The sequence below is a fragment of the Amaranthus tricolor genome, chromosome 1, assembly GCF_026212465.1.
Source record: "Amaranthus tricolor cultivar Red isolate AtriRed21 chromosome 1, ASM2621246v1, whole genome shotgun sequence".
NCBI lineage: Eukaryota > Viridiplantae > Streptophyta > Magnoliopsida > Caryophyllales > Amaranthaceae > Amaranthus > Amaranthus tricolor.
Genome location: NC_080047.1, coordinates 5,955,403 through 5,978,594, shown reverse-complemented (window position 1 = coordinate 5,978,594; position 23,192 = coordinate 5,955,403). Strand labels below are relative to the sequence as shown.

The window sequence follows — 23,192 nt, the reverse complement described above, 5'->3', positions numbered from 1 at the left end:
ATTTTAAAGTGATTACTTTTTAATGTTTGAAAATAAATCACTTATAATTATAAAGTTATCATTTACAATCTTAAATTAATTAATTACAGAAATTGACTAAATAGATAAATTCGTCTCATATTGAAAGTTAGACAAAATCTCATACAACACAAATTGTATAACATTTAAAGTATCACTTTATCAATTTTTATAATGTTAAAGAGACTGTACTTCATAAGTAGGTTTTTTTTTGGAGTCCCTTTTTATTAAAAGTAAAAAGAATAAAACATTGAGCATATGATGAACCATTAAAAACATAATGGACATTAATGTGACGCGGTGACCATCTAAATCATAAACTTTATTTTTGAACATGAAAAATTTGCAAAATACTATCTGTTGTTTGTTCAGTTCGTCTTATATGAGACTATTTTAGTTTAAGATAAGTTTATTTAATTAACCTATTCCTCTAAATGATCACTATAACATTTTAAATAATCATCCTAAAACTATTAGTTAAGATTATGAACGGAAAAACTTTAAAATCGTAAGTAATCAATTTAAAATTATAAGATATACTTTAAAATAGTAATTGTATATTAGATCAGTTCATTAAAAATAGTTTCATATGACAAATTTGTGAATATAAATATATAATCAAATGTAATTTAAACAACTTTGCAAACTCTTATAAATACATAATCAGAACTAGAGATGATGAGTATAAAACCTTATAAGACCTGCGCTAACCCAACTTTGATTTTAGAGTTTGGATTCAATTAAAGATATGTTGGATTAGTAGGTTACGGTCAATATTTTGAATCCGAAACAATCATATTTTATCATATTATGTAAACAAGTTGATTTCGAGTTAGCCAATAAATATAACCTGAATTTAAATATACATTTTCTATTTCTTATAGAAAAATACAAAACAAACAACTCAAAAGTAGAAAAAAATTAAAACCTAAAAAGTAAGATGTTAATTTTGAAAGAATAATTTACATATCACAACTTTTAAGTTAGGGACTTTTACAATTAAATTTCACATTTTTTGAATTACAACTACTAAGGTGAAGGATGACAAGAGTCTTTTTAATAAAATAAAAAAATTAAAAAGTCAAATGTAAAACTATTCAACGATCATTCGGTTTACACCAATAACCTAACGTGTAAACTTTAGTAATTTAATAATCGTAATTTGTAAAAAAAAACATTTGACCGTAATTAGAAAACCATTAATTGTTACAAAAAACATTTATTGGAAACTATAATTTGAAAATTATTTAACTTAAATTTTAAACACAAATTCTTGTGAGAAACGATCTATTTGAGAAACTATCTCTAATTAAATTGTCCCATTATATATTTTTTTTGACTTATTGTAAATAGACATTAAAAATAACGTAGGTATGCAGATATTGCAAGTAGGCATTAAAAATAAGACAAATAAACATTAAAAATAATATAAATAGATATTAAATTTTAATGGATTGAACGTAAGATAACTTCGATTAGAGACCAGCTGAAGCTTAAAAACCCTAAAAAGAGAAATTTACTCCTTCCATTACCCTTCTTCCTGGCGCTTTCTCCCTCCAATTTTATATTTTTCTAGTTACATGTCAGTCATGTTCTATCTCCCGCCATTAAAATCATTTCTTTCAAGCTCATTTTCACTCTCAACCATTATCTTCATCTCTCTTTCTCTCTATTCTTTACACATTTCTTTTTTTATTTCCAAATCAAAGAACCAGTTGAAATTTTAAAAATTCAAAATTATACCGTCATCACGAGTACAGATTGAAATGGTAAGTAGATAAAGGTAGAAGATGAAGGGATGCTTTGAAGGATACGACCGTTGGTAGCTTTTATGAAGGAGATAATGATATTTGTTCTTATAAACCCTAAATCAAATCTGACGTCAAGTAGGCTTTGAATTTATCCTAAACCTATCAATTAAGGAAAAATGAGAAAATTGTTTCTCACATTCCTTATAATCGTTTTCACAATCAATTATTACCTATTCATTCATCTTCCCGTAATCTTCTGTAAAAGGAAAAAAAAAATCATGAGGATAAGGAGAATTGAGAAACATCGAATTTGGAAGGATGACCAAAATTGAATGTTACTATAAATCAAGCAGCTCTGATTTTAACCTGGCCGTCATCCTATGTAGTGAATTTCTTATTGTAATGTTTACTAGAGAAAACCCTTAATTTCTTTATCTTTTTCATCCTCTTCTTTGAGCAGCCTCCATTTCTGAAGAACTATAAAAGGTTCGATCAATTCAAGTTTATGTTTATGTTTTTATGTTATACGGGCTATTTAAGCTTTTGGTTGAGGTTCAATTGGTCTCTCATTTATTTTGATTTGTTTATGTTATGCAGCTTGCTTACTGGCTTGAAGTTGGGATTCTGGACATTTATTGAGGTTTAAAATATATTGAACTTACTGTCAAATCTGTTAATTTCATGTTTATTTAAATTAAACCTATTTTGAGATTTAAATTAAACCTATTTTGAGATTTAAATTAAACCTATTTTGATCTATGTATTCCGAGTAGGAGTAAGTTACATTGAATTGCGTATGAGATTGCAGTTTAGTAATAAATTTGATCATTGGATTAATGGATATAGTGAATTGGGTGTAATTGATTGTTCGAAATGTGAACATTTGATTAGTACTTGTATAATTGGTAATACATTAACTAGTGATGTACTAGTATATTGATAATTCGATGAGTTTTAGATTATATTCAAAATTTTGGTTTCATATATTCTTATTAGGATTAATTGGTCATAAATTTTATCATTGGATTTATTGAATTAGTGTGATGTGTGAGTATATTGATGATTCAATGAGTTTTAGATTATATTCAAACTTTTGGATTCTAACTAGGAGTAATTGGTATTTAACCGTGTTTGAGATTGCTATTTAATAGTAATAAATTTGATCGTTAGATTCAGTGAATTGGGTGTAAATGATTTGTTCAAAATGTGTGCATTTGATTAGTATTGTAGTATTTTAACTAGTGATATTATTGATAATTCAATGAGTTTGAGATTATATTATATTCAAAATTTTGGATATATGCATTCCAACTAGCAGTAAGTGGCATTGAATCACATATAAGATTGCTTTATGGTGATAAAACTGATCATTGGATTTAGCGAATTGGTTTAATTGATTGTTCAAAATGTGTGCATGTAGTTATTACTTATATGATTGGTACGAAATGAACAAGTGATGTGTGAGTATATTGACGATCTGATAATTTGAAATTATATTTAAAATGTTGGATTTATGTATTCCAATTAGGAGTAAGTGGCTTTGATTTGCATACAAGATTTCTATTCGGTAATAAACTTGATCATTGAATTTAATGAATTGGGTGCAATTTATTGTTCAAAATGTGCGCATTTGGTTAATACTATATGATTGGTAATAAATTAATAGTGACTTAATTAGATTAGTTAAGACATTTTGAATTTATGTATTCTTAGAAGTGGTATGATTGCGATTGAGATTGCTATTTGGTAATAAACTTGATCATCGAGTTTAGTGGATAAGCTGTAATTGATTGTTTAAAATGTGCGCATGTGATTAGTACTTATAATCGTATATGATTGGTAATAAATGAACGAGGGATGTTTGTTAACTCGATGAATTTCAGATTATATTTGAAGTTTTGGATTTATGTATTCTAATTAGGAATAAGTGGCAGTGAATTGTATATAAGATGTCTATTTAGTAATAACCTTGATCATTGAATTTAGTGATTTGGGTTTAATTGATTGTTCAAAATGTGCGTATTTGGTTATATGATTGGTTATGAAATATAACTCGATGAGTTTAAGATTATATTCTAAATATTGAATTTATGTATTCTAATTAAGAGTAAATGACATTGAATTGCATATGAGATTTCTATCTGTTGATGTTCCTATCTAGGACTAGATACTATTAGTTAGCATTAAGCTTGGTTAGTACTAGGGTTGTTTGTTTAAGAGGAAGGTTGCTGGTTGCTATTTGAGAGACTTGTCCTTTCTGTTTAGCCCTTCTTGCAATAAACCACTTCAATGACCTTATATGTACAAGTTATAAGTGTTAGGAGGGCCCAAATGTGTTCTCTGGGAACCTACTCCGACGCTTAAATCAGTGTGAATATAAGATGAGTACCTAGAAAGCCCAATTTCAAGTGCACTGTGACTCAAGCTTGATTTATGTATTAATTAGGAGTAAGTGACATTGAATTGCATATAAGATTGGTAATAAATTTTCCTTATATTCAGTAATTTGTGTGTAATTGATTGTTCGAAATATGCGTATCTAGTTTGTACGTTTATGATTGGTAATAAGTGAACAAGTGATGTCTGAAAATTCGATGAGTTTGAGATTATATTTGATATTTTGGATTTATATATTTTAATTAGGAGTAAGTGGCATTGAATTGCATATAAGATGTGAAGTTGTAATTTGATCATTGAATTTTGTGTATTGGGTATACTTGATCGTTCAAAATGTCCACATCTGGTTAATATTTATAGTTTGGTATTTGGTAATAAATTAATATTGAAATAACTCAAATGAGTATGAGATTATATTCTAAATTTTGGATTGATGTATTCTAATTAGGAGTTGGATATAAAATTGCATATAAACCTGCTATTTATTAATAAACTTGATCTTTAGATTTAGTGAATTAGGTGTAATTGATTGTTTAAAATATGTGCATTTGGTTATTACTGATATGATTAGTAATAAATAAACATGTGTCATATGGGTTTATTGATAATCCAATGATTTAAAACTTTGAGATTTTATTTAAAATTTTGGAATTATGTATTCTAATTAGGACCAAGTGGCAATGAATTGCATATAAGATTGCTACAACAAACAAACAATGCTGAAGCCAATCCCAAAAGCTTGAGGTAGGCAACATGAAGTAATTGTTCATCCACATGAATTCTTCCGTATTTATTTCAGTTTATAATCATCTCAACCTTTTAGTATAAAGCATTCATATCCTTTTGCACTTTTCCTTCTAGTTCATATTTAGTCTTTTTTGCCCTCTTTTTAAGTCCCTCAAATTTTCACCAGTTATCTTCTTTACCGGTTCACTAATATTTCGTCTTTACACATGTGCAAACAATCTTAAACGATTCTTTTTCATCTCTTCTTAATATTTGAGACTCCTGAACCCTTTCTTATAACTTTATTTCGAATTCTAAACCTTAAAGTATGTTCGCTCATCCATCAAAGCATTGACATTTTCGCTACTCTTATTATCCTACTATGATCATTTCTAGAAACCCAACAATCTTTTCCATATAGTTGCATTGTTTTAATGACTCTCCGATAAAACATGACCGTTAGGCTTTAGCATTAGAGGCACACCTTGATCATATAATATCTCAGTAGTCGTTCTTCTTTTTTGCCAACAACATTTAATTCTATTCTATGGGTCACATTGTCATACAAATCTTTATACACATCTTGTTGAATATCCCCATTACTTATGGAATACATACCCAATGTATTTAAATTATTCACTTGGGACGATTTCTTTCCCTGTCAATTGTATAGTATCTCTACTTATCTCATTTTTGTTGAAGTGACACTTGATGTACTTTGTCTTACTTTGATTTAATTTAAACCCCCCTGACTCCAGCTCTTATCTCCATCCTTGTAACTTAGCATTTACCCCTATAAGGATTCATCAACTGTAACAATGCAATCAACAAACAACATGCACCAAGACACGTTTCTTAGAGCGATAGAGTTATCTTATCGAAGACCGGGGCAAAAAGATTAGAATTTAGGGTACAACCTTTGTGAAGGCCAATTGTGATTGCAAATTCTTTTGTTGCCCCTTCACATGTCCTAACATTTGTCTTCACTTCTAGATACTTATTTTGCATTATATTAATGTAAATTTTTTAGGAATACCTCAATACGCTTATTTGTCATTGCTCGCCAATTTACCTTTTTTGGTACCTTGTTGTACGCCTTTTCCAAATCAATGACAATCATGTACAAGTCTTTTTTTTTTCTAGCTCCATAATACTCCAATCTCCTGGGATGAATTGCTTCCATTCTAGATCTTCCAAGCTTAAACCCAAATTGGATTTTTAATATGCTGCTACATCTCCCCATATGTAGTTCTATCACTCTTTTTCATAACTTTATCGTATGGCTCACGTTGGGCATAACCTTGTTTGTCCTCCAATTTCACCATTTTCTTCCTTGAGACGATGATATATGTCTCCAACAACATTTCCTTGTTCTTTATTAAATAACTCGTCAAAATACCCTCGCTATCGATCCTTGATGTCTCCGTCTTGGACGAGGATATTAATATCCTTATCCTTAATTCACTTTACTTATGTCTTTCGTCTTTGCTTGTCGCGTCTTTCCCATTCTATAGATATCTTTTTTTCCTTATTTGAAATTTAGTTTTTTAAATACATCTTTGTAAGCCCTTAATTTCACATCACACACTACTAGTTTTGCATTGGTTGTAATTTCCTTTTATTTAGATAAGTTTTCCTCCTTTTTGCATTTTTGTAATGCAAGATAGCATTCTTTCTTAATTTTCATCGTTGCCTTGACCTCCTTATTCCACCACGTTGTATTCTTCTTCACCATGATATTGCACCCTAATTCTTCTTAATCTTCTTGGCTATTCATGTTCTATATTTTTTCATCTTTGCCCTATTAGCCTCCACATTAAAAGCTATCCTAATTAACTTAACAATTTTCTCAAAACAAACGCCAACTTTATCCTCTTTTAATCTCCACTATCTAATCCTTTGTTTCTCTTTGGCTTTCTTTTCTTTTCCTGCTCTTTCTTGCAATTGGACATTCAGAGCAAGAAGTTTGTGTTGAGTGGCCATGCGCTCTCCTAGAGTAACCTTACAATTTAAGTAATTATCTCTATCTATTATCCTTGTCAAACAGTAGTCAATTTGAGTTGCGCCGACTCTAGCTCTAAAAGTCACTAAATTGTTATTTCTCTTCTTAAACCATGTGTTAGCAACCGATAAATTGTATGAAATTGCAAAATCCAATAGTTGGTAATTTGTTTTGCGTTCAATCTATGTCTGAATGGAACTAAATGATTATTTCTCTTTTAAACCATGTGTTAATGACCAACCAATCATATTAAATTGCAAAATTCAAATTCGGCTCTTTGCATTCCTAGTTCCATTGCAATATGCGCCCATTTAAATTCTCTCCGATATATAACTTTTAGGTTGGTATGTTTCGCACCATATCATCCATATTCTCCCAAATTTTCTTCTAAATTGATTCCTTACATTATCTTTGGATGAAGGAAGTGAAGGGAAAGGAAGGGGAAGAATTTGGAGGTACGAGATATTCCTTTTTTGGATAAGAAAATGAGAGGGGAGGGATTTGGAAGAAAAGGATTGGGAGGTATTAGATGGATGATTTTATTTAAGGTATCAATCTTTCCAAAGTTGGAAAAATTTGAAGGGAAAACTCTCATCTCTCTTTCTTTCCCTTTCCTTTTCTCCTAAGCAAACAAGAGTTACTTCCCTTTCATTCTCTTCCCTTCCTTTCCCTCCCCTCCCCTCCCCTTCCTTTTCTTTCTTTTCTCTTCAAAGTTGTTATCCAAACATAGTGTTAATTCCCACTTTTGTTGGCTAAACATTTATGACGTTGGAAATCTTTACCATATACAATCTTTACTCTTATGATCATATCATTCTTTTTGTACACTTCTACTACATCCTCAACTGTTTGTTCATCCATGATGACACCAACTCTATTTTGGTTTCTATATTGCTTGGAACACCACAATTTATATTCTAGTCTTTCTTATACTATTGTTTTGTTCTATCTGTACCCATTTTGCCTCTTGTAAGAATTAGAATGTTAATCTTTCTCATTTCCTTGATGTCCACTGACTCTAAAATTTGAAACTATTAATGTTCTAAGATCTCAATCTTAACTTTTTATCTCTAGTTTTCCCCAACCTTCTACCTCCAAAGCCTAGGTTTCCTTGCTCATCTAACACCTCACTCATGCAATGTGGTGCGTCGCATTTGGGCGATGACCTGGTAATGAACTAGTGACGTACGAGCACTCACATTGTTGTTTGGTAATAAACTTGATCATTGAATGTAGTAATTTGGGTGTAAGGGATTATTCAAAATATAAGCAAATGTTTAGTACATATATGATTGGTATAACTAACTAGTGATCTATGAGCATGAAAAAAACGCGATCACGTATGCATTTGCGGTGTCGTGAAATACGTCTATGATGGAGTGATAACGCGAATTAAGGCTGACGTGTGACTTTTTGAAAATTTTTTTTATTAGGTGTGTTTGTGCTTATGATTGCTTTTTGTTGTTGAAATAGTCTTATTATGCAAGAATATACCTATCATAGTTGCACTATATGAGGTACTTTTAGTGATAATATAATAAATCACGAGTCAATTGTTTTGTTTAATGATTAAAATTATAAATAACAATAATTTTAGTAATCTTCAATAATTAAAGTTCATGGAGATGTTAAAAGCATTTTTCTACAAGTTAGGGAGATATTAGAAGATATTTGTTTTTAATCTTTTCTCGACAAATAACATTTTACATAATGGTCAACGTGACGTTTAGATCATGGAATTCTTGCGCTTTTATATTACAGGATTTAACGTTGCGAGTCGCGACAACCTCAAACACGTTACAAAAGGGTCTATATAACGTAACAAACAACTTTTTATTCCATTTATATGAGTATATTGATAATTCGATGAGTTTGAGATTACATTTGAAAGTTTTGGTTCATGTATTCTAACCAGGAGTAAGTGGCATTGAATTGCATACAACTTACGAGAATGCTATTTGGTAATTAGTTTGTTTATTGGATTTAGTGAATTTGTGTAATTGATTGTTTAAGAGGTGTAAGTTTGGTCGGTAGTTAAGTGATTTGCAATAAATTAACTAGTAACATACGAGTATATTGATAATTTGATGAGTTTTAGATTATCTAGCTAGGCGTAAGTGGCATTGGAATTGCATTTGAGATTGCCTTTTGGTAATAAACTCGATCATTGAATTTAGTGAATCTGGTATAAATTTGATTGTTCTATATGTGCCCATTTGGTTTATACTTTTATGATTGGTGAAAAATTACCTAGTGACATGTCAGTATATTGATAATTAAATGACTTTAAGATTATATTTGAAAATTGGATTTTGTGGGTTTTTTTAAAAAAAGAATTTGGTGCATTTGAACTATTGGTGAGATGTGAATTATTTGTAGTAAATTCGTGAATTGTATATGTATATTGTAATGGATGACTTTGTATTTACATATGACATTTGAACTATTAATGACGTGTGAACATTAGGTGCAGTAAATTTGTGAATTGAATATGTGTTACATTTAGATTATTGGAGACATGCAAATTCTGTTTGCTGCAAATTTGTGATTTGAGCGTTCACGTTTTGGTGAATTTAGGATTGCACATGACATTTAGACAATCGGTGACTTATGAATTCTATTAAGTGTAAATTTTTAATTGAGCATACAATTTTTTGTAATTCGTGAATTGGTGAAATGGTGATTACATAGGACATTCGGACAATTCGTGAGTTGTGGAATGCAATTCATACTGGCTCAAAGTGATGCTGCCTTGAATATCTCATAATGTTGGTGTCCCGTTTCCTTAAACATGTCGATTTGCCACTGATTACATGCATGGTTTAGAGAATGAGGTTCTATGTTAGGGATGAGAATGAGGTTTAATATTGTTGCAACCCTCATGTTTGTCACTTTGTCTTGAGGATGTGCTTGAACTTTGTTTGTCAAGGATAGTAATCTATCATGGAAATTAATGACATCTAGAGGAATACCTCTTTCAGAGTGTTTATTGACATGGAAACATTTATGATTATTGGTTTTCTACATACCTAAATTTAAGGTACCTGCTTGAATATTGGTATGCTTTCAATGTGTAATTTCTTAACATGTTTGTACTTACCTTTTTGAGGTACCTGCTTGCATATTGGTATGCTTTCAATGTGTAATTTCTTAACATGTTCAGGAATGGGGAGAAAAAGGAATGCAAGTGCTGACAATTTGACTTCCGATTTTCTTAAAACCAATGGGCACAGTAGTGAAGCGAAAAAAGGAAAATTAGTTGAAGATGGAGATGAAGCCGACAGGGAAACTGCATTGGCTTCTCGGAGAATAACAAAACGTTCTGCAGAAAGAATGATTCGTCTGTCTGAGAAAAATGACCTCGTGGTTCCAAAAATGGAGCCTACTGTTGAAAATGAGAGAACTGCTATTGGTTTGACAACAGGGCATGATGATCCCAGACCTAATCGACGTCTCATAGACTTCATCTTTCATGATGAAGATAGGAAACCACAACCTTTAGAGATGCTGGAAGTTACAAACCTGTTTATTACCGGTGTAATCCTGCCACTAGAGTCTTGTGGTGACCTGAATAATAATAAGGGGGTAAGATGTGAAGGTTTTGGTCGTATTGAGTCGTGGGATATCTCTGGCTATGATGATGGCACACCAACTATTTGGATATCCACAGAAATAGGTGATTATGATTGTGGGAATCCTGCTGCATCCTACAAGAAAACTTATGGGCTTTTGTACGAGAAGGCACGTGCATGCATTGAAACTTACAAAATACTCTCCAAGTCTTTAGGAGGTAATCCTGATATAACTTTTGATGAATTGATTGCTTCACTAGTTCGCTCAATGAGTGGAAGTGAAAATTTTCTGCGAAGTGCCTCTATCAAAGACTTCATCCTTTCACAGGGTGAGTTTATTTATAACCAGCTAATTGGATTGGAAAATACATCCAATAAGGAAGATCATAAATTTTTGGACCTGCCCGTGCTTCTCACCCTTCGCAATGAGGGTAAAAAGAGGAGGGCATCTGCACCGCAGATTGTGGATCCCTTATACCGGGCACCTTATACGTGCTTGATAATGCGGGCAGCTCCTATTGAACGCCCAAAGAACCGGCGGTCTAGGAATAAGAAGAAAAGCACAGGGCAAGCTACTTCAAACAAGTGCTACATCATGATTAATGAAGATGAAATTGCAGCAGACTATCCTCTCCCTGTATACTACAAGCCTAACGATGACGAGATCGATGAATACATCATTTTTGACAATGATATGGATGTCATTACTTTAAATGGGCAGCCTAAGAACACGCTTCATAATTGGTCACTTTATAACTCCGACTCACGATTAGTTTCTTTGGAACTTCTTCCAATGAAGCCTTGTGACGTTGATGTTGCCATTTTTGGGTCCGGAATTGTCAAAAATGACAATGATAGTAGTTTTTGTTTTGATGCTGATGATCAATCTTCATCAGTTTCTTCTGAGGCACGGGTTATGGGTGGAATTCCTATTTATTTGGGTACTATAAAGAAATGGATGATTAATGTTACCGATTCCATAGTATGCATATCACTTAAAACCGAGAAAGCTTGGTATGTTCGTCTTTCCTTTTTTAAAATTAAACTTGTATTTTAATTTCTTATTTTTAAGGTTTTCATAGCTAAAACTGATGTGTTGTTTTGCTTTCATTTGTTGTAGCATCATATTTCCTGGCCCCATTTTAGGACAAGGGCTAACACATTTAAGTTCACCTAGGTTTTTTCACTTAATGAAATACTTGTACAGAACTTACCTGAATCTAAAATCCAGTTTATTGAGGTCTCATTAGCTTAAATTAAAATCTTGTTTGTCACAGTTAAACTACTTTTGTTATTTTCCATTTCTAGTTAGGTTTACCTGACCACTTCAAGCACCATTTTATCACTACTCCATGTATTTGGTAGCCGTGATTCTTTCATGTTTGAACAATAGAATCATATCCTCCTCGCAAATTCAGAAGTTATTGATAGTGTTCCTTGCGAGTTTTTTCCAGATGTAGTTTCTTATGGTTTCAATTACTTGTCGCGGCAGGTATAGGCTTGGGAAGCCATCAGAGCAATATGCTCCTTGGTATGGACCAGTTATTAAAACAGCAAGGCTAGCAGCTGGCATCATTACACTGTTGAAAGAGCAGACTCATGTGGCACATCTGTCCTTTGAAGAAATTGTCATAAGAGTGGCAGAGTTTGAAGAGAACCACCCTGCATTCATATCAAAAAATCATGCTATGGTAGAAAGGTACATGGTTGTCCATGGTCAGATCTTACTTCAACAGTTCTATAAGTATCCCTATGATACAATCCGGAACTGCTCTTTTGTGACTGATCTTTACAATAAAATGCTTGCAAGGCATCACTCAAAATGGATAGTGAAGAAGGCTTTGATAGGGACAGGAAAAAACTTGAATCCTATAGCTAATATGGTTCCCATTGCTAGAATGAAGTTAATGCCAGCCACAACCACTAGATTGATCTACAGAATATGGAGAGAATTTTATTTAAAATTTTCATTGGAGGAGTCCAAGCAGGGAGTTGCTTCTTACCTGAAAAAGGAAGAAGATTTCGAGGAGGAAAAGGAATTGAGAGTCTTTGATGAGAAAACTAGCAAAATATATGGTTCAAGTGGGAATAGAACACTTACATATTCCTATCAGGATAACAAATGTGTGAGAGAGCCAATACCTAAAATCAGTGCTAGTGAGACCTTCTGCAAACAGGCCAATGTTTTTGGATATACAATTGGTGTTGGGGCTTGCGTCCTTGTTGAAATGGTCAAGTCAGAAGATCTGCCCTCCATCTATTTTGTGGAATATATATTTGAAATAAAAGGTGGCAAAAAAATTGCCCATGGACGACTGATGCTTAGAGGATCTCAAACTATTCTTGGTAATGCTGCTAATGAGAGAGAACTATTTTTGACACATGATTGCTTTGAGTTTGAATTGGAGGATATTAAACAAAGCATACAGGTTGAAATTCGCCAGGTTCCATGGGGATATCAGCACCGGAATGCTAATGCTGTAATTGACAAGATTGTCAGGGAAAATGCAGTGGAGAGGAAGAGAAAAGGGTTACCATTAGAATATTACTGCAAAAGCTTGTATCATCCTGATAAAGGTTTCTTTTCTTGTATACCAAACAACTCAATGGGAAACGGAAATGGTACCTGTGACGCTTGCAACGCCAAAGAAGCTAAAAAAGGTAAAAAACACCTAAAAGTGAACTCCTCTGGATCTTGCTTTATTTATGATGGAGCTGAGTACACTGCTGAGGACTTTTTCTATGTTGCTCCACAACATTTTGCGGAAGATAAGAAGGAGAATGTAACTTTAAGTAGTAGCAGTAATGTGGGCTTGAAACCCTATGTGATTTGTCAGCTCTTGGAGATTAAGATTTCTAAGGCTTCTCAGAAATATGATCTCGAGTCTGTAAAGATTTTCGCAAGGAGATTTTTCAGACCAGAAGACATCTCAGCAGAGAAAGCGTATCACTCCGACATTCGTGAGGTAAATCATAACAATTTATATATTAATTAGTCTTTTATATGGTTAGAAACTTTATTTTAAAGAACTATATCATCAGGATCCGATTTTAGTTGTCCTTTGGTCATTGATATTTCTCGTATTCCTGTGAGTTAACTTATGTGAATTGTGATGTTTATTGTTTTCAACATACGTAATGATTATAAGGCTGTTAGTTTTCAGGTTTACTTATCTGAAGAACAATACTTATTGAATGTAGCTGCCATCCAAGGGAAGTGTTACGTCAGAAGAAAGCATGATATATCATCTTTAGACTATCCTGCTATCTATGATCACATCTTCTTCTGTGAACATCTTTATGACGCTAACTCTGGAGCTATCAAACAGGTTGCTCAATATTTTGACTTGATAAGATTTAAAAATGCATTAAATCTTGGTTTGTAATTTTTTATGCATCATTCTAAGGGTAAGTTTGTTGTTTCAAAAGCTTATACAATAACCATATTTGTAACCTAGCTACTTGGTTTCATGAAGTTGCCTAGCAATATCAGACTTCACTCGGTGTTTGATGAGTCCATGTCCAGAAAGAAGGAAAAGGGCATAGAAGGTGATCATGTTGAAGATGTAAATCAAAAGGGTGAATCTTTGACGAAGCGATTGGCAACTCTTGATATCTTTGCTGGTTGTGGTGGTCTTTCTGAAGGTTTGGAACAATCAGGTAGGTTTCAATGCACTACTTACAGTTGCAAAGCGAAGACCTACTAGAAGTCACATTTGCATTTCAATGTATTTGTTAATGCTAATGATAATAATTTCCACTGGCAACTATTTGTAGGTGTTGCACAAACCAAATGGGCAATTGAGTGCGAGGAGCCAGCAGGTGAAGCATTCAACCTAAATCATCCAGGGGCTTCAGTGTTCGTAAACAATTGCAATGTGATCCTTAGGTATGCTTGCTTTTTCAGCGGTAGGTTTAAATACATCTATATACTTCCTAGATTTAACTGAAGGCTGCAGGTTCTTTTTGGCCTTTATGGGCTTGCATCTTCATTTTAATAGGATTATACTTTATCCCACTCCATTTTTTTTTTTAAATGGGAAGTTTAACATAGATATATCCAACTTTGATCTTCCATTATGAATACGTTCAATTCAGAAAATCACTAAATTATGCCCAGCTATATATTTTCTCTTTTTAGATGACATGTAGGTTGATTCGCACTTTAAGGTGAACAAATTTTGACTACAATGGCCATGTTATTAGGTATTTGTTAAAACTAACAAACTCAGTTGCAAGCCGAAAAAGGTGTCAACAAGCACCACCTCCACCACCATCACTGTAAACCCAAATGTAACTACCACAACTGCAACATCCTGAAATATGCCACCACATCATCCTCATCATCATCATACCTATCTTGCTTATAGAAAACTATTATCAGGGTAGGGTAGGAACACGGCAGATTATAACCTTTCAAAGGAGATTGCAATCAAAAAGACCCTCTACTCAAGTAAGACTAGCAAATTAAGAGAATATTATTGTTATCTAAGGTAAGAAATAGTTGTAAAGTGATGGAGAAAAAAAAAATAGAAGAATTAGTTCCCTTATTTTTAGAGTAAATATTTACCCTAGTGAGACGGAGGGGAAATATTTTCCCCCATCTACCCAAAACAAGGTTGATTATTTTTCTTTTCCTTCATCCTACTCATCTCCCCTTTCATATTCATTTTTACTTACCTTTATTTGTATAGTTTGACTTTTATTTTCTCTTAAATGTTTACCCTCGATACAAGCATGCCTTTAATGGCATTGCAATAATGGAATATGGTTTGAACTTATGTCTTGCAAGATTTCTATTGTAGGTGGTGGGCTGGTAACATCATATTCAAATTTTACTCATGTTAAGGGTCATATGCAGGGCAATCATGTCAGCTTGTGGGGATGATGATGACTGTATATCTGCTCCTGAAGCTTGTGAGGAGGCTAGGAGGCTAGATGAGAAGGTTATCAAGGATTTTCCTAAACCTGGGCAAGTGGATTTTATTATTGGAGGACCCCCATGTCAGGTATAGGCATGATGTCATCTCTCAAGGCTCCACCTTGTTTCTAGTTTTCAGAAGCTTTCGACGAATAATTATCTATGGTTCCCATGCGTCGCAGGATTTTTCAGGAATGAATAGTTTCAGCGAAATTGCTTGGAGTAAGGTTCAATGTGAAATGATCCTGGCCTTTCTATCATTTGCTGATTATTTCCGTCCTAAATATGTGCTTTTGGAGAACGTGGGGAATTTTGTATCATTCAACAAAGGGCAGGCATTTCGTTTATCCCTGGCTTCTCTTCTTGAGATGGGTTATCAGGTAGGTGGTAGTGTTAATTTTTCCTTATTCAACAGTGGTCATAGGTTGCTTAAAAGATGTGCTTACATGATGCACTTAGAACGATCAAAAACTAGAATGTATTTCACATATGCATACATCTCATATGTCTATAGATAACAGTATAATAAATAACCTTTTTGTGTTACCAAGAATGATGGGACAATTTGTCAGGTTAAATTTGGTATTCTTGAAGCCGGAGCATTTGGTGTTTCCCAGTCACGTAAACATGCGTTTATCTGGGCTGCACCTCCTGAAGAGACGCTGCCTGATTGGCCCCAGCCAATACATGTTTTTGCTGGTCCGGAGCTCAATGTAACTTTGAATACCAATACTCAGTTTGCTGCTGTGCGAAGTACAGCAACTGGTGCTCCCTTCCGTTCAATTACAGTCAGGGATACTATTGGAGATCTGCCTGCTGTTGGAAATGGGGCTTCTCTAGCAATTATGAAGGTGATATAACTTGCTTGGCATTTGTTTTTCCATATTAGCTGCATTGATTTGAAATTGCATCTAATTTATCTTCTATTTATCACTTCACAGTTCAAAAATGAGCCTGTATCGTGGTTTCATAAAATGATCAGAGGGGATATGATGGCTATAACGGATCACATATCTAAAGAAATGAACGAGTTAAATTTAATACGCTGTCGAATTATTCCAAAACGACCTGATGCCAATTGGCGAGACCTTCCAGATGAGAAGGTACACATCCCATCTTTATTAATGAGCTTGTTGCTCGGAAACTATGAAGACGATGTCGTTTTAAAGTTTCTGTAGCAATGTTTTATTGTGTTTCCTGAGCAATATAGTAAAAATTGAAATTTGTACATTGTTATTTATACTGATTCAATTATGATCTAAGATTGGGATTTTAGCAGAGCTGCTGACAAACATTTTTCTTTTGTAGATTAAGCTGTCTACTGGACAGATGGTTGATACGGTTCCATGGTACCTGCCCACGGAAAGGCACAATCAGTGGAGGGGTCTATTTGGACGGTTGGATTGGGAAGGAAACTTTCCGAGCTCCATCACTGATCCACAATCTATGGGCAAGATTGGGATGTGCTTTCATCCTGATCAGGATAGGATAGTCACAGTTCGTGAATGTGCTCGATCTCTTGTAAGTCCTTTTTGAACTTTACGTTTACTTTTGAACCGTAAAATGTTATTAAGCATTGCACCACCTTAATGGGGGACACCAAATTTTTTTAATGTATAGTAAGCTTATGAAGGTTCATTGATTAAACCAGTAGCTATTTAGATTAACTTCAACTTGTGTAATTCTCGACTGCAGGGCTTTCCCGATAACTATAGGTTTGCTGGTAATATCCAAGACAAGCACAGGCAAATTGATAGTGCAGTTCCACCACCTTTGGCCTTTGCGTTGGGTAGGAAACTCAAAGAAGCTGTTGACAAGAAAGGTTCGGTTTGATAATGTCGTGATTCCGATGCAACAAATCGTTCCAAGTTCATCATTCTCCTGGATGTGATGTACTAGATTCCTTCTTTGTTCTCCATTAAACTACACAGAACTGAGTTTTTGAAGTTTGAACTATAATTAGTTTACAAGTGCATTATATTTATGGATTTCAATTGTGTTTTTTACTCTAAACAACACAACATAAACAGACCGTCGTTAACATTTTAAAACACAAAATATTACAGGGATTTGAGACCTTTATAAGTTTGTATTTGATATTAAAGTATTTTTTTCATATTTCTTTTAATAATATATGGGTGTGTTTTTTCTAGTTTTGTTTATTTGGTCTTCTCTTTATTTTTTTCCCATCCCTTTATAGTTAGAGTTATTTTCGTGAGAGACTTTTCTCGGTGAAACGACTTTAAAACAAGCTTATATGCTAAAAGTTTGTATTATTGAGTTATTTAAGGATATATAAATCGTGTCTCACGGCAAAATTGTCTTGTACAATAATTTGTATTATAGTTATAGTTTTGGTGCATGTCGTTTTTATTATATAGGAAACATTATATCTGTATATTCATTCTGTTTCCTAGGTTTTTATAGCAAAAAACTTTTCAAAACCTTTTCCACTCTTTTTTAGTAGATAATTCTTTTTTGTTTGTTTTTCTAATTGCAAATGCATGCTATCGTGACACAAAGGTCTCAGATGCATGTGCACGAGAAGCAGTCGTTTAGTGTCTTTAATTTTACGGGTTGTTCACTATAGTCTATAGAATATGATTTATGAATAGTATACTTAAAATAAAAATAATATTTTGAATCGACCATTTTAAACTATTAATTTATTTCAATTATTTATATTAAAATTTGAATCAATTACCTAAAATACTTTCTTCATCTTATGAGCACTTTTGTTCATAATTTCTGTATATACTTTGTTCACTTCATATAAATGATAGTATAATTTTATTACCATCAGTAATTTACAACTTTTTCATAATCTTTATAACCAGCCTGAAAAAAACTTAAGTCTAAAATGTAAACATTGATCAATACAGCAGAATCAATTACTAATTTCGTATATTAAATTTAAATTTTTTTTATCATCGAATATTAGTGATTGCACCATTCTTTTAATTTAATTCATCGCATATTCTCTTATATTCTCTCAATATTAATCATGTTCACACAATTTAATTGTTACTATCATCTTCTTAATAACCGTGTAATAGCGTATTGTAGTTTGGTGCAAACTCTTGTTGATAGGAGCAAGTGACTTCAAATGATATTGGGAAATTTCATATGGTAACTCTGAGGTTTTGGGTTTTTTACGTGGTAATCAAAACTTTTTAAAAATTTACGCGGTAACCCTGAGGTTTGCCAAATTGTTTCATCGTGACCTTTTTGCACTAAAAACTTTCACAAGGGTTAATGTCGAAGCTTGAAAGCTGCTCTACCCCTATTTATGTGACTAACCATTACAAATGTTATCATTTTCAACCTTTTTCTTCAAATTATAAACCCTAACTCTACCTTCTTTCATCCAAACTACATTTTGGGGAAAAATGTAATTTGGATGAAAGAAGGTAGAGTTAGAGTTTATAATTTGGGGAAAAAGGTTGAAATTGATGAAATTCGTAATGATGAGTCGCATAAATAGGGGTACAACGGCCTTCAAGTTTCGACATTAACGTTTGCTAACGTTTTTAGTGCAAAAAGTTCACCGTGAAACAATTTGACAAACCTCAGAATTAGAGTGGATTTTTAAAAAAATTTTAATTACCACATAGAAAACCCAAAATCTCAGAATTATCACGTGAAATTTCATAATGATATTTAATGTAACAATATAAGAAAGGTACAAGCCTAGTTTTATAAGAGTAGTGTAAACTAATAAGATATTTTTAACTCTTCAAATATTATAAATATTTATGATCAAACTTGAACATAAAAGAAATAAAAGTTCCAAGATAGAAAGAACATTAAAAATCAATTTCCTATTGTACAATATACCCTATATACGAAGTAGTATACAAAATTAAAAGTTACACGTAGTTGCTAGGGTTGTTAGTAGATACTTCAAATATACAATAAGGAGGGTTCACATCTTCAAGATCATATTATAATTTACATTAGTATATGTAAACACAAAATACATAAATGTAATGTTTGGAAACATGGAAATTTGAAATTAGTTTAAAATTATTATTTGACATATCAAAATTTTTCAAATTTAGATTTAGATCAAATTTCATCATTATTTTTAAAGTAGTTAAAGTTGAGAATTTATAAATAATTACTCAAACCTTGTCATTCTCAAATTCTTCATTTATGATTTTATTATTAAAATTCATAATTTGAAATGAAATATTTATTTCCAAACACTATATAATATTATTATTATTTTTATTACAAGGTAGGCCAAAACATAAAAATAACTACATGAAAATTAAACGCAGTATTTTACCCAAAAAGTAATATTTTACTCTCTAACTTAGATTAAAAAAAAAAACCGATTCTCTTAAAATACATTATTTTACAAAAAGATGAGTAATTAACTAGTAGTTAAAGGAAAGCTACAAAAAGATCCTTGAATGTAACGTGGTGGTGATTCACTTTCATCCCCAACTTGTTCTTCAACTCCTAATTCTTCCTCGTCAACATCCCATAGAAATTTTGCATATGATGCATGAACATAACTGCGCATCGTTCATATAATTACTTAAACCAAAATCAAATTAAATCAATTACTAATGCATTATACATTAATCTCTGATATTTTAAAATACATTATTTTTTAAAAGCTCTCAAATAAAAAAATATTATAATTTTACTAAAATGGATGTAATCATGTAATATAAGTGTACGTATGACATTATAATTTAAAGAGTTTGCAATTGAGTAGTAATACTACTTTGTCTTAGCTTAGTCTGCGCGGATCTTCGTAAAAATTTTAGATGATTTCGAAAATATTTTATATAAAATTGTTTTTAAACCATATTATGTTCAAATTTGAGTAAATACTATCACACAGAAAGCTCTTTTCACGTTAACCAACCAACACATTAGTATCTCTAGACTCTAAATATATGGTTTATACATAATTTGAATGTTGTCAGTTGACAACATTAAGTAGCCCTGCATCCGCAACTGGTCTTAAGAAATGCACTTATTTTAAGAAAGTGTTGGTGTGTTGAGAGAATAGAACAAATATTTAAACTGTCCTGAACAATATTAAATGAGGAAATAAATACGTATATAAGAATTTAAAAGGTTGTGTGACTAATTTTGATATGAAAACATCAAATATTAACTGATTAGACAAATAAAAATAAAAAAATATAGCAAATTGATGGAGACGTGTGAGTGCAAATTACCAGTCATCTGGAGCTAAATGAACAGCCTGATCAAAGTAAGTGTGGGCTCGTTGAGCATCTCTACGGTGTTGCCAAATGATATCAGCATACAATGCAACCAAATTTGGGTCACTTGGGCTTCCCAAAACTGCTCTTTCACAATATACCTCAGCTTTTGCTAGATCTCCACGTACCTAAAATCAAGCCTTAATCAATTCAGTGACACTTTTTCCTGATGCATATATTCAAATTAAATACACACGTAAAAAAATAAAAATCGTCTTTTTTAAAAACACTCTTACTTCTTTTATTAAATTACATTTTTCATTATAGTATGTCATTACTAGTTGCTAATTTCTATGATCGAAAGGAGTACAAAATAGTAGTAGTTGAAGTACATCTCAAAAAAAATAGGAATCAATCTACCATCCTTGGGTATTTAATGGGTAATTAGATCAGGTGGGTATGAATACGAGAGATATCCGCACTCTTCCATCCATTTTAACATCTCTTTATCAATCTACGTGCTATGAGATTTTGTCAATCAATTCCTTAAAGAATTATTTTCCAAATTTTTAATCTCACGATTAATTTGAAATAAACGAATTATTCAATAATTTTTTTTTGAAAAATTATTTACTAAATTAATTTCTCTATTTTATTTTTATATATTATTTTTGAAAAGTCTTTTTTGCACTTTTTTGCACTGCAATCAAACCAAAAGCTTTTACAAATCATTGTGGAGCCACCATATACTTGAGGACTATCCTCTTAGTCCTTACTCCTTAGAGACTTCTAGTGTATTCATCATCACTTTTCTAAATCATTTATAGGACACTTTCTAGAACATTTTTTCCTACTATCAACCAAAATCAGTTCATCAACGCAAATTTATTATATTTTCTCAGTTTCATATTAGTTGCAATATTGGACACTATGATACTATTTATTCACTACTCTTAATTTGTGATTAATTTTTAATCTATAAGTTAAAACATAATCAAGTGAGATCTTGCTTAATTCGTCTTATTGTAAAGATTTTTAATATCTAATTTTTATAATTTTTTATTATACGTAATTAGAAATATTAAGAATTAAATTAGTGTATTGAACTGCATAAAAAGTAAATATTACAAGTATTTTGAAATAAAAAAAGTATTAATATAATTGGACGTGGTTCTTAATTTTCCTTTAATTTTACAAGTAAGGAGTTTCAATTTTTTAAATTCTCCTTTAATATTATTACATACGTACCATAAATGTTAAATATACGAAACATATTTTAATAGTTGTTTAACCCATAATAATTATATACTCTATAGACAAGCTTTTTCTATAAAAATCTGTTGGTATTGATGTATGAATCATCGGACTGAATTAAATTATTTCAACTAAAATTTAAAGTTTGAATCTGAAATGTGATTGTAGCTTCAAGACCTATTATCATAGTATTATATTTCGTATGCCTATCATGTAGATAATTCAAATTAACAAAAAAATATAGTTCATTAAAATTACACCAAAAATTGAACTATATGAATTGTTATTAATTATGATCGGCTTATTGTGAATGAAAATAAACAATTGAGGAAATACGAGATGCACACATTTTATAAACTAAGAAAATACCATTTAAAAACTATATGATAACGGGAGGAAGGGCTCCAATAATTTATAAAGTGTGCACACCATTTTTAATTCAATTCATTAATATGTAATAAAACATCCCAACATGAATAGATATAAATCATATAATCATGTAATAGATTACCTCTTTTAAGAACTTGGCATAGTTTCCAAGTAATAAAGGATCTCCAGAATTAGCCTTGATCATCTTTTGGTAATATGCCTCAATTTTATCATGTCCATTATTACTACTATTATTATCATCATTACATACGAACCCACCACCGCCACCACCACCATGATATCCTCCACCACCGTCGTCGTCACCATCGTCGAGACTAGAGGTTGAGAACAACCGTTGCAAGCGCGTAGTTTTGGTCCAGGGTGGATCTTTGAGGTCGGTCTTAGACGGAGAGGAGGAGGCTGAAGACGTGGAGCGGGCGGATATGGAGCTGGTCTTAGATGGAGATAGCAAGAGTTCATTGGTGTTGTTGGTTGATGAGTTTATGTTTGAGTAGTTTTGTGGAATCCATGAGTTTAAGATTGGGGTTGATGAGCTCCTTAGTAGCATTATAAGGGATCAACTTTTTGTTCTAAATGTGGAAACTTTTGTACTATTATAGAGACTAAACTAGAGTGAAGTGTTTTTAAAAGAGAGGGTGAACACCCACTTATATACTACTCCTATAAGAGCTAAGGATTTAATGGTGAGACATCTCTATTGGGCTGATTCATGTATATTTAATTAGTATGTTAAAATGATTAATTAGAAAAATGGATTAATTATATGGATTCGTCTTATGGTGAGATGATCTGATACAAGACTATTTGTTAATTCAATGCCCTAATGATTTTCTTTTCAATAAGATCAAAATAGTGATATGTTTTATTGAGTTTGTTATATTTGATTTAGTTTATAAAATTTTGGCTTGAAGATAATAAGATAAAAAATGAAATGTGCGGAATATCTTGATAATTTGAGACTTAAGAAATTTGGAG

At 32.1% G+C, this 23,192-nt stretch overlaps 2 protein-coding genes across 2 annotated transcripts; one reads left to right on the top strand and one right to left on the bottom strand.

Annotated features, from left to right (window-relative positions):
* The first annotated feature begins 1,533 nt into the window (after positions 1-1,533).
* LOC130812111 (DNA (cytosine-5)-methyltransferase 1B-like) lies at positions 1,534-17,547 on the top strand. The gene is made up of 13 exons (XM_057677952.1): positions 1,534-2,255; positions 2,367-2,409; positions 10,058-11,480; positions 11,959-13,432; positions 13,631-13,795; positions 13,943-14,126; positions 14,244-14,355; positions 15,328-15,475; positions 15,570-15,767; positions 15,960-16,238; positions 16,329-16,490; positions 16,696-16,908; positions 17,083-17,547. The coding sequence occupies exons 3-13, from the start codon at positions 10,060-10,062 to the stop codon at positions 17,218-17,220; spliced, it is 4,494 nt and encodes a 1,497-aa protein (XP_057533935.1). The 5' UTR covers positions 1,534-2,255; positions 2,367-2,409; positions 10,058-10,059; the 3' UTR covers positions 17,221-17,547.
* A 2,023-nt stretch (positions 17,548-19,570) lies between these two features.
* LOC130812095 (uncharacterized) lies at positions 19,571-22,859 on the bottom strand. Its single transcript, XM_057677951.1, has 3 exons — positions 22,339-22,859; positions 20,589-20,761; positions 19,571-19,910 (listed from the first exon to the last, which is right to left on the bottom strand). The coding sequence occupies exons 1-3, from the start codon at positions 22,762-22,764 to the stop codon at positions 19,766-19,768; spliced, it is 744 nt and encodes a 247-aa protein (XP_057533934.1). The 5' UTR covers positions 22,765-22,859; the 3' UTR covers positions 19,571-19,765.
* Between the last annotated feature and the right edge of the window lie 333 nt (positions 22,860-23,192).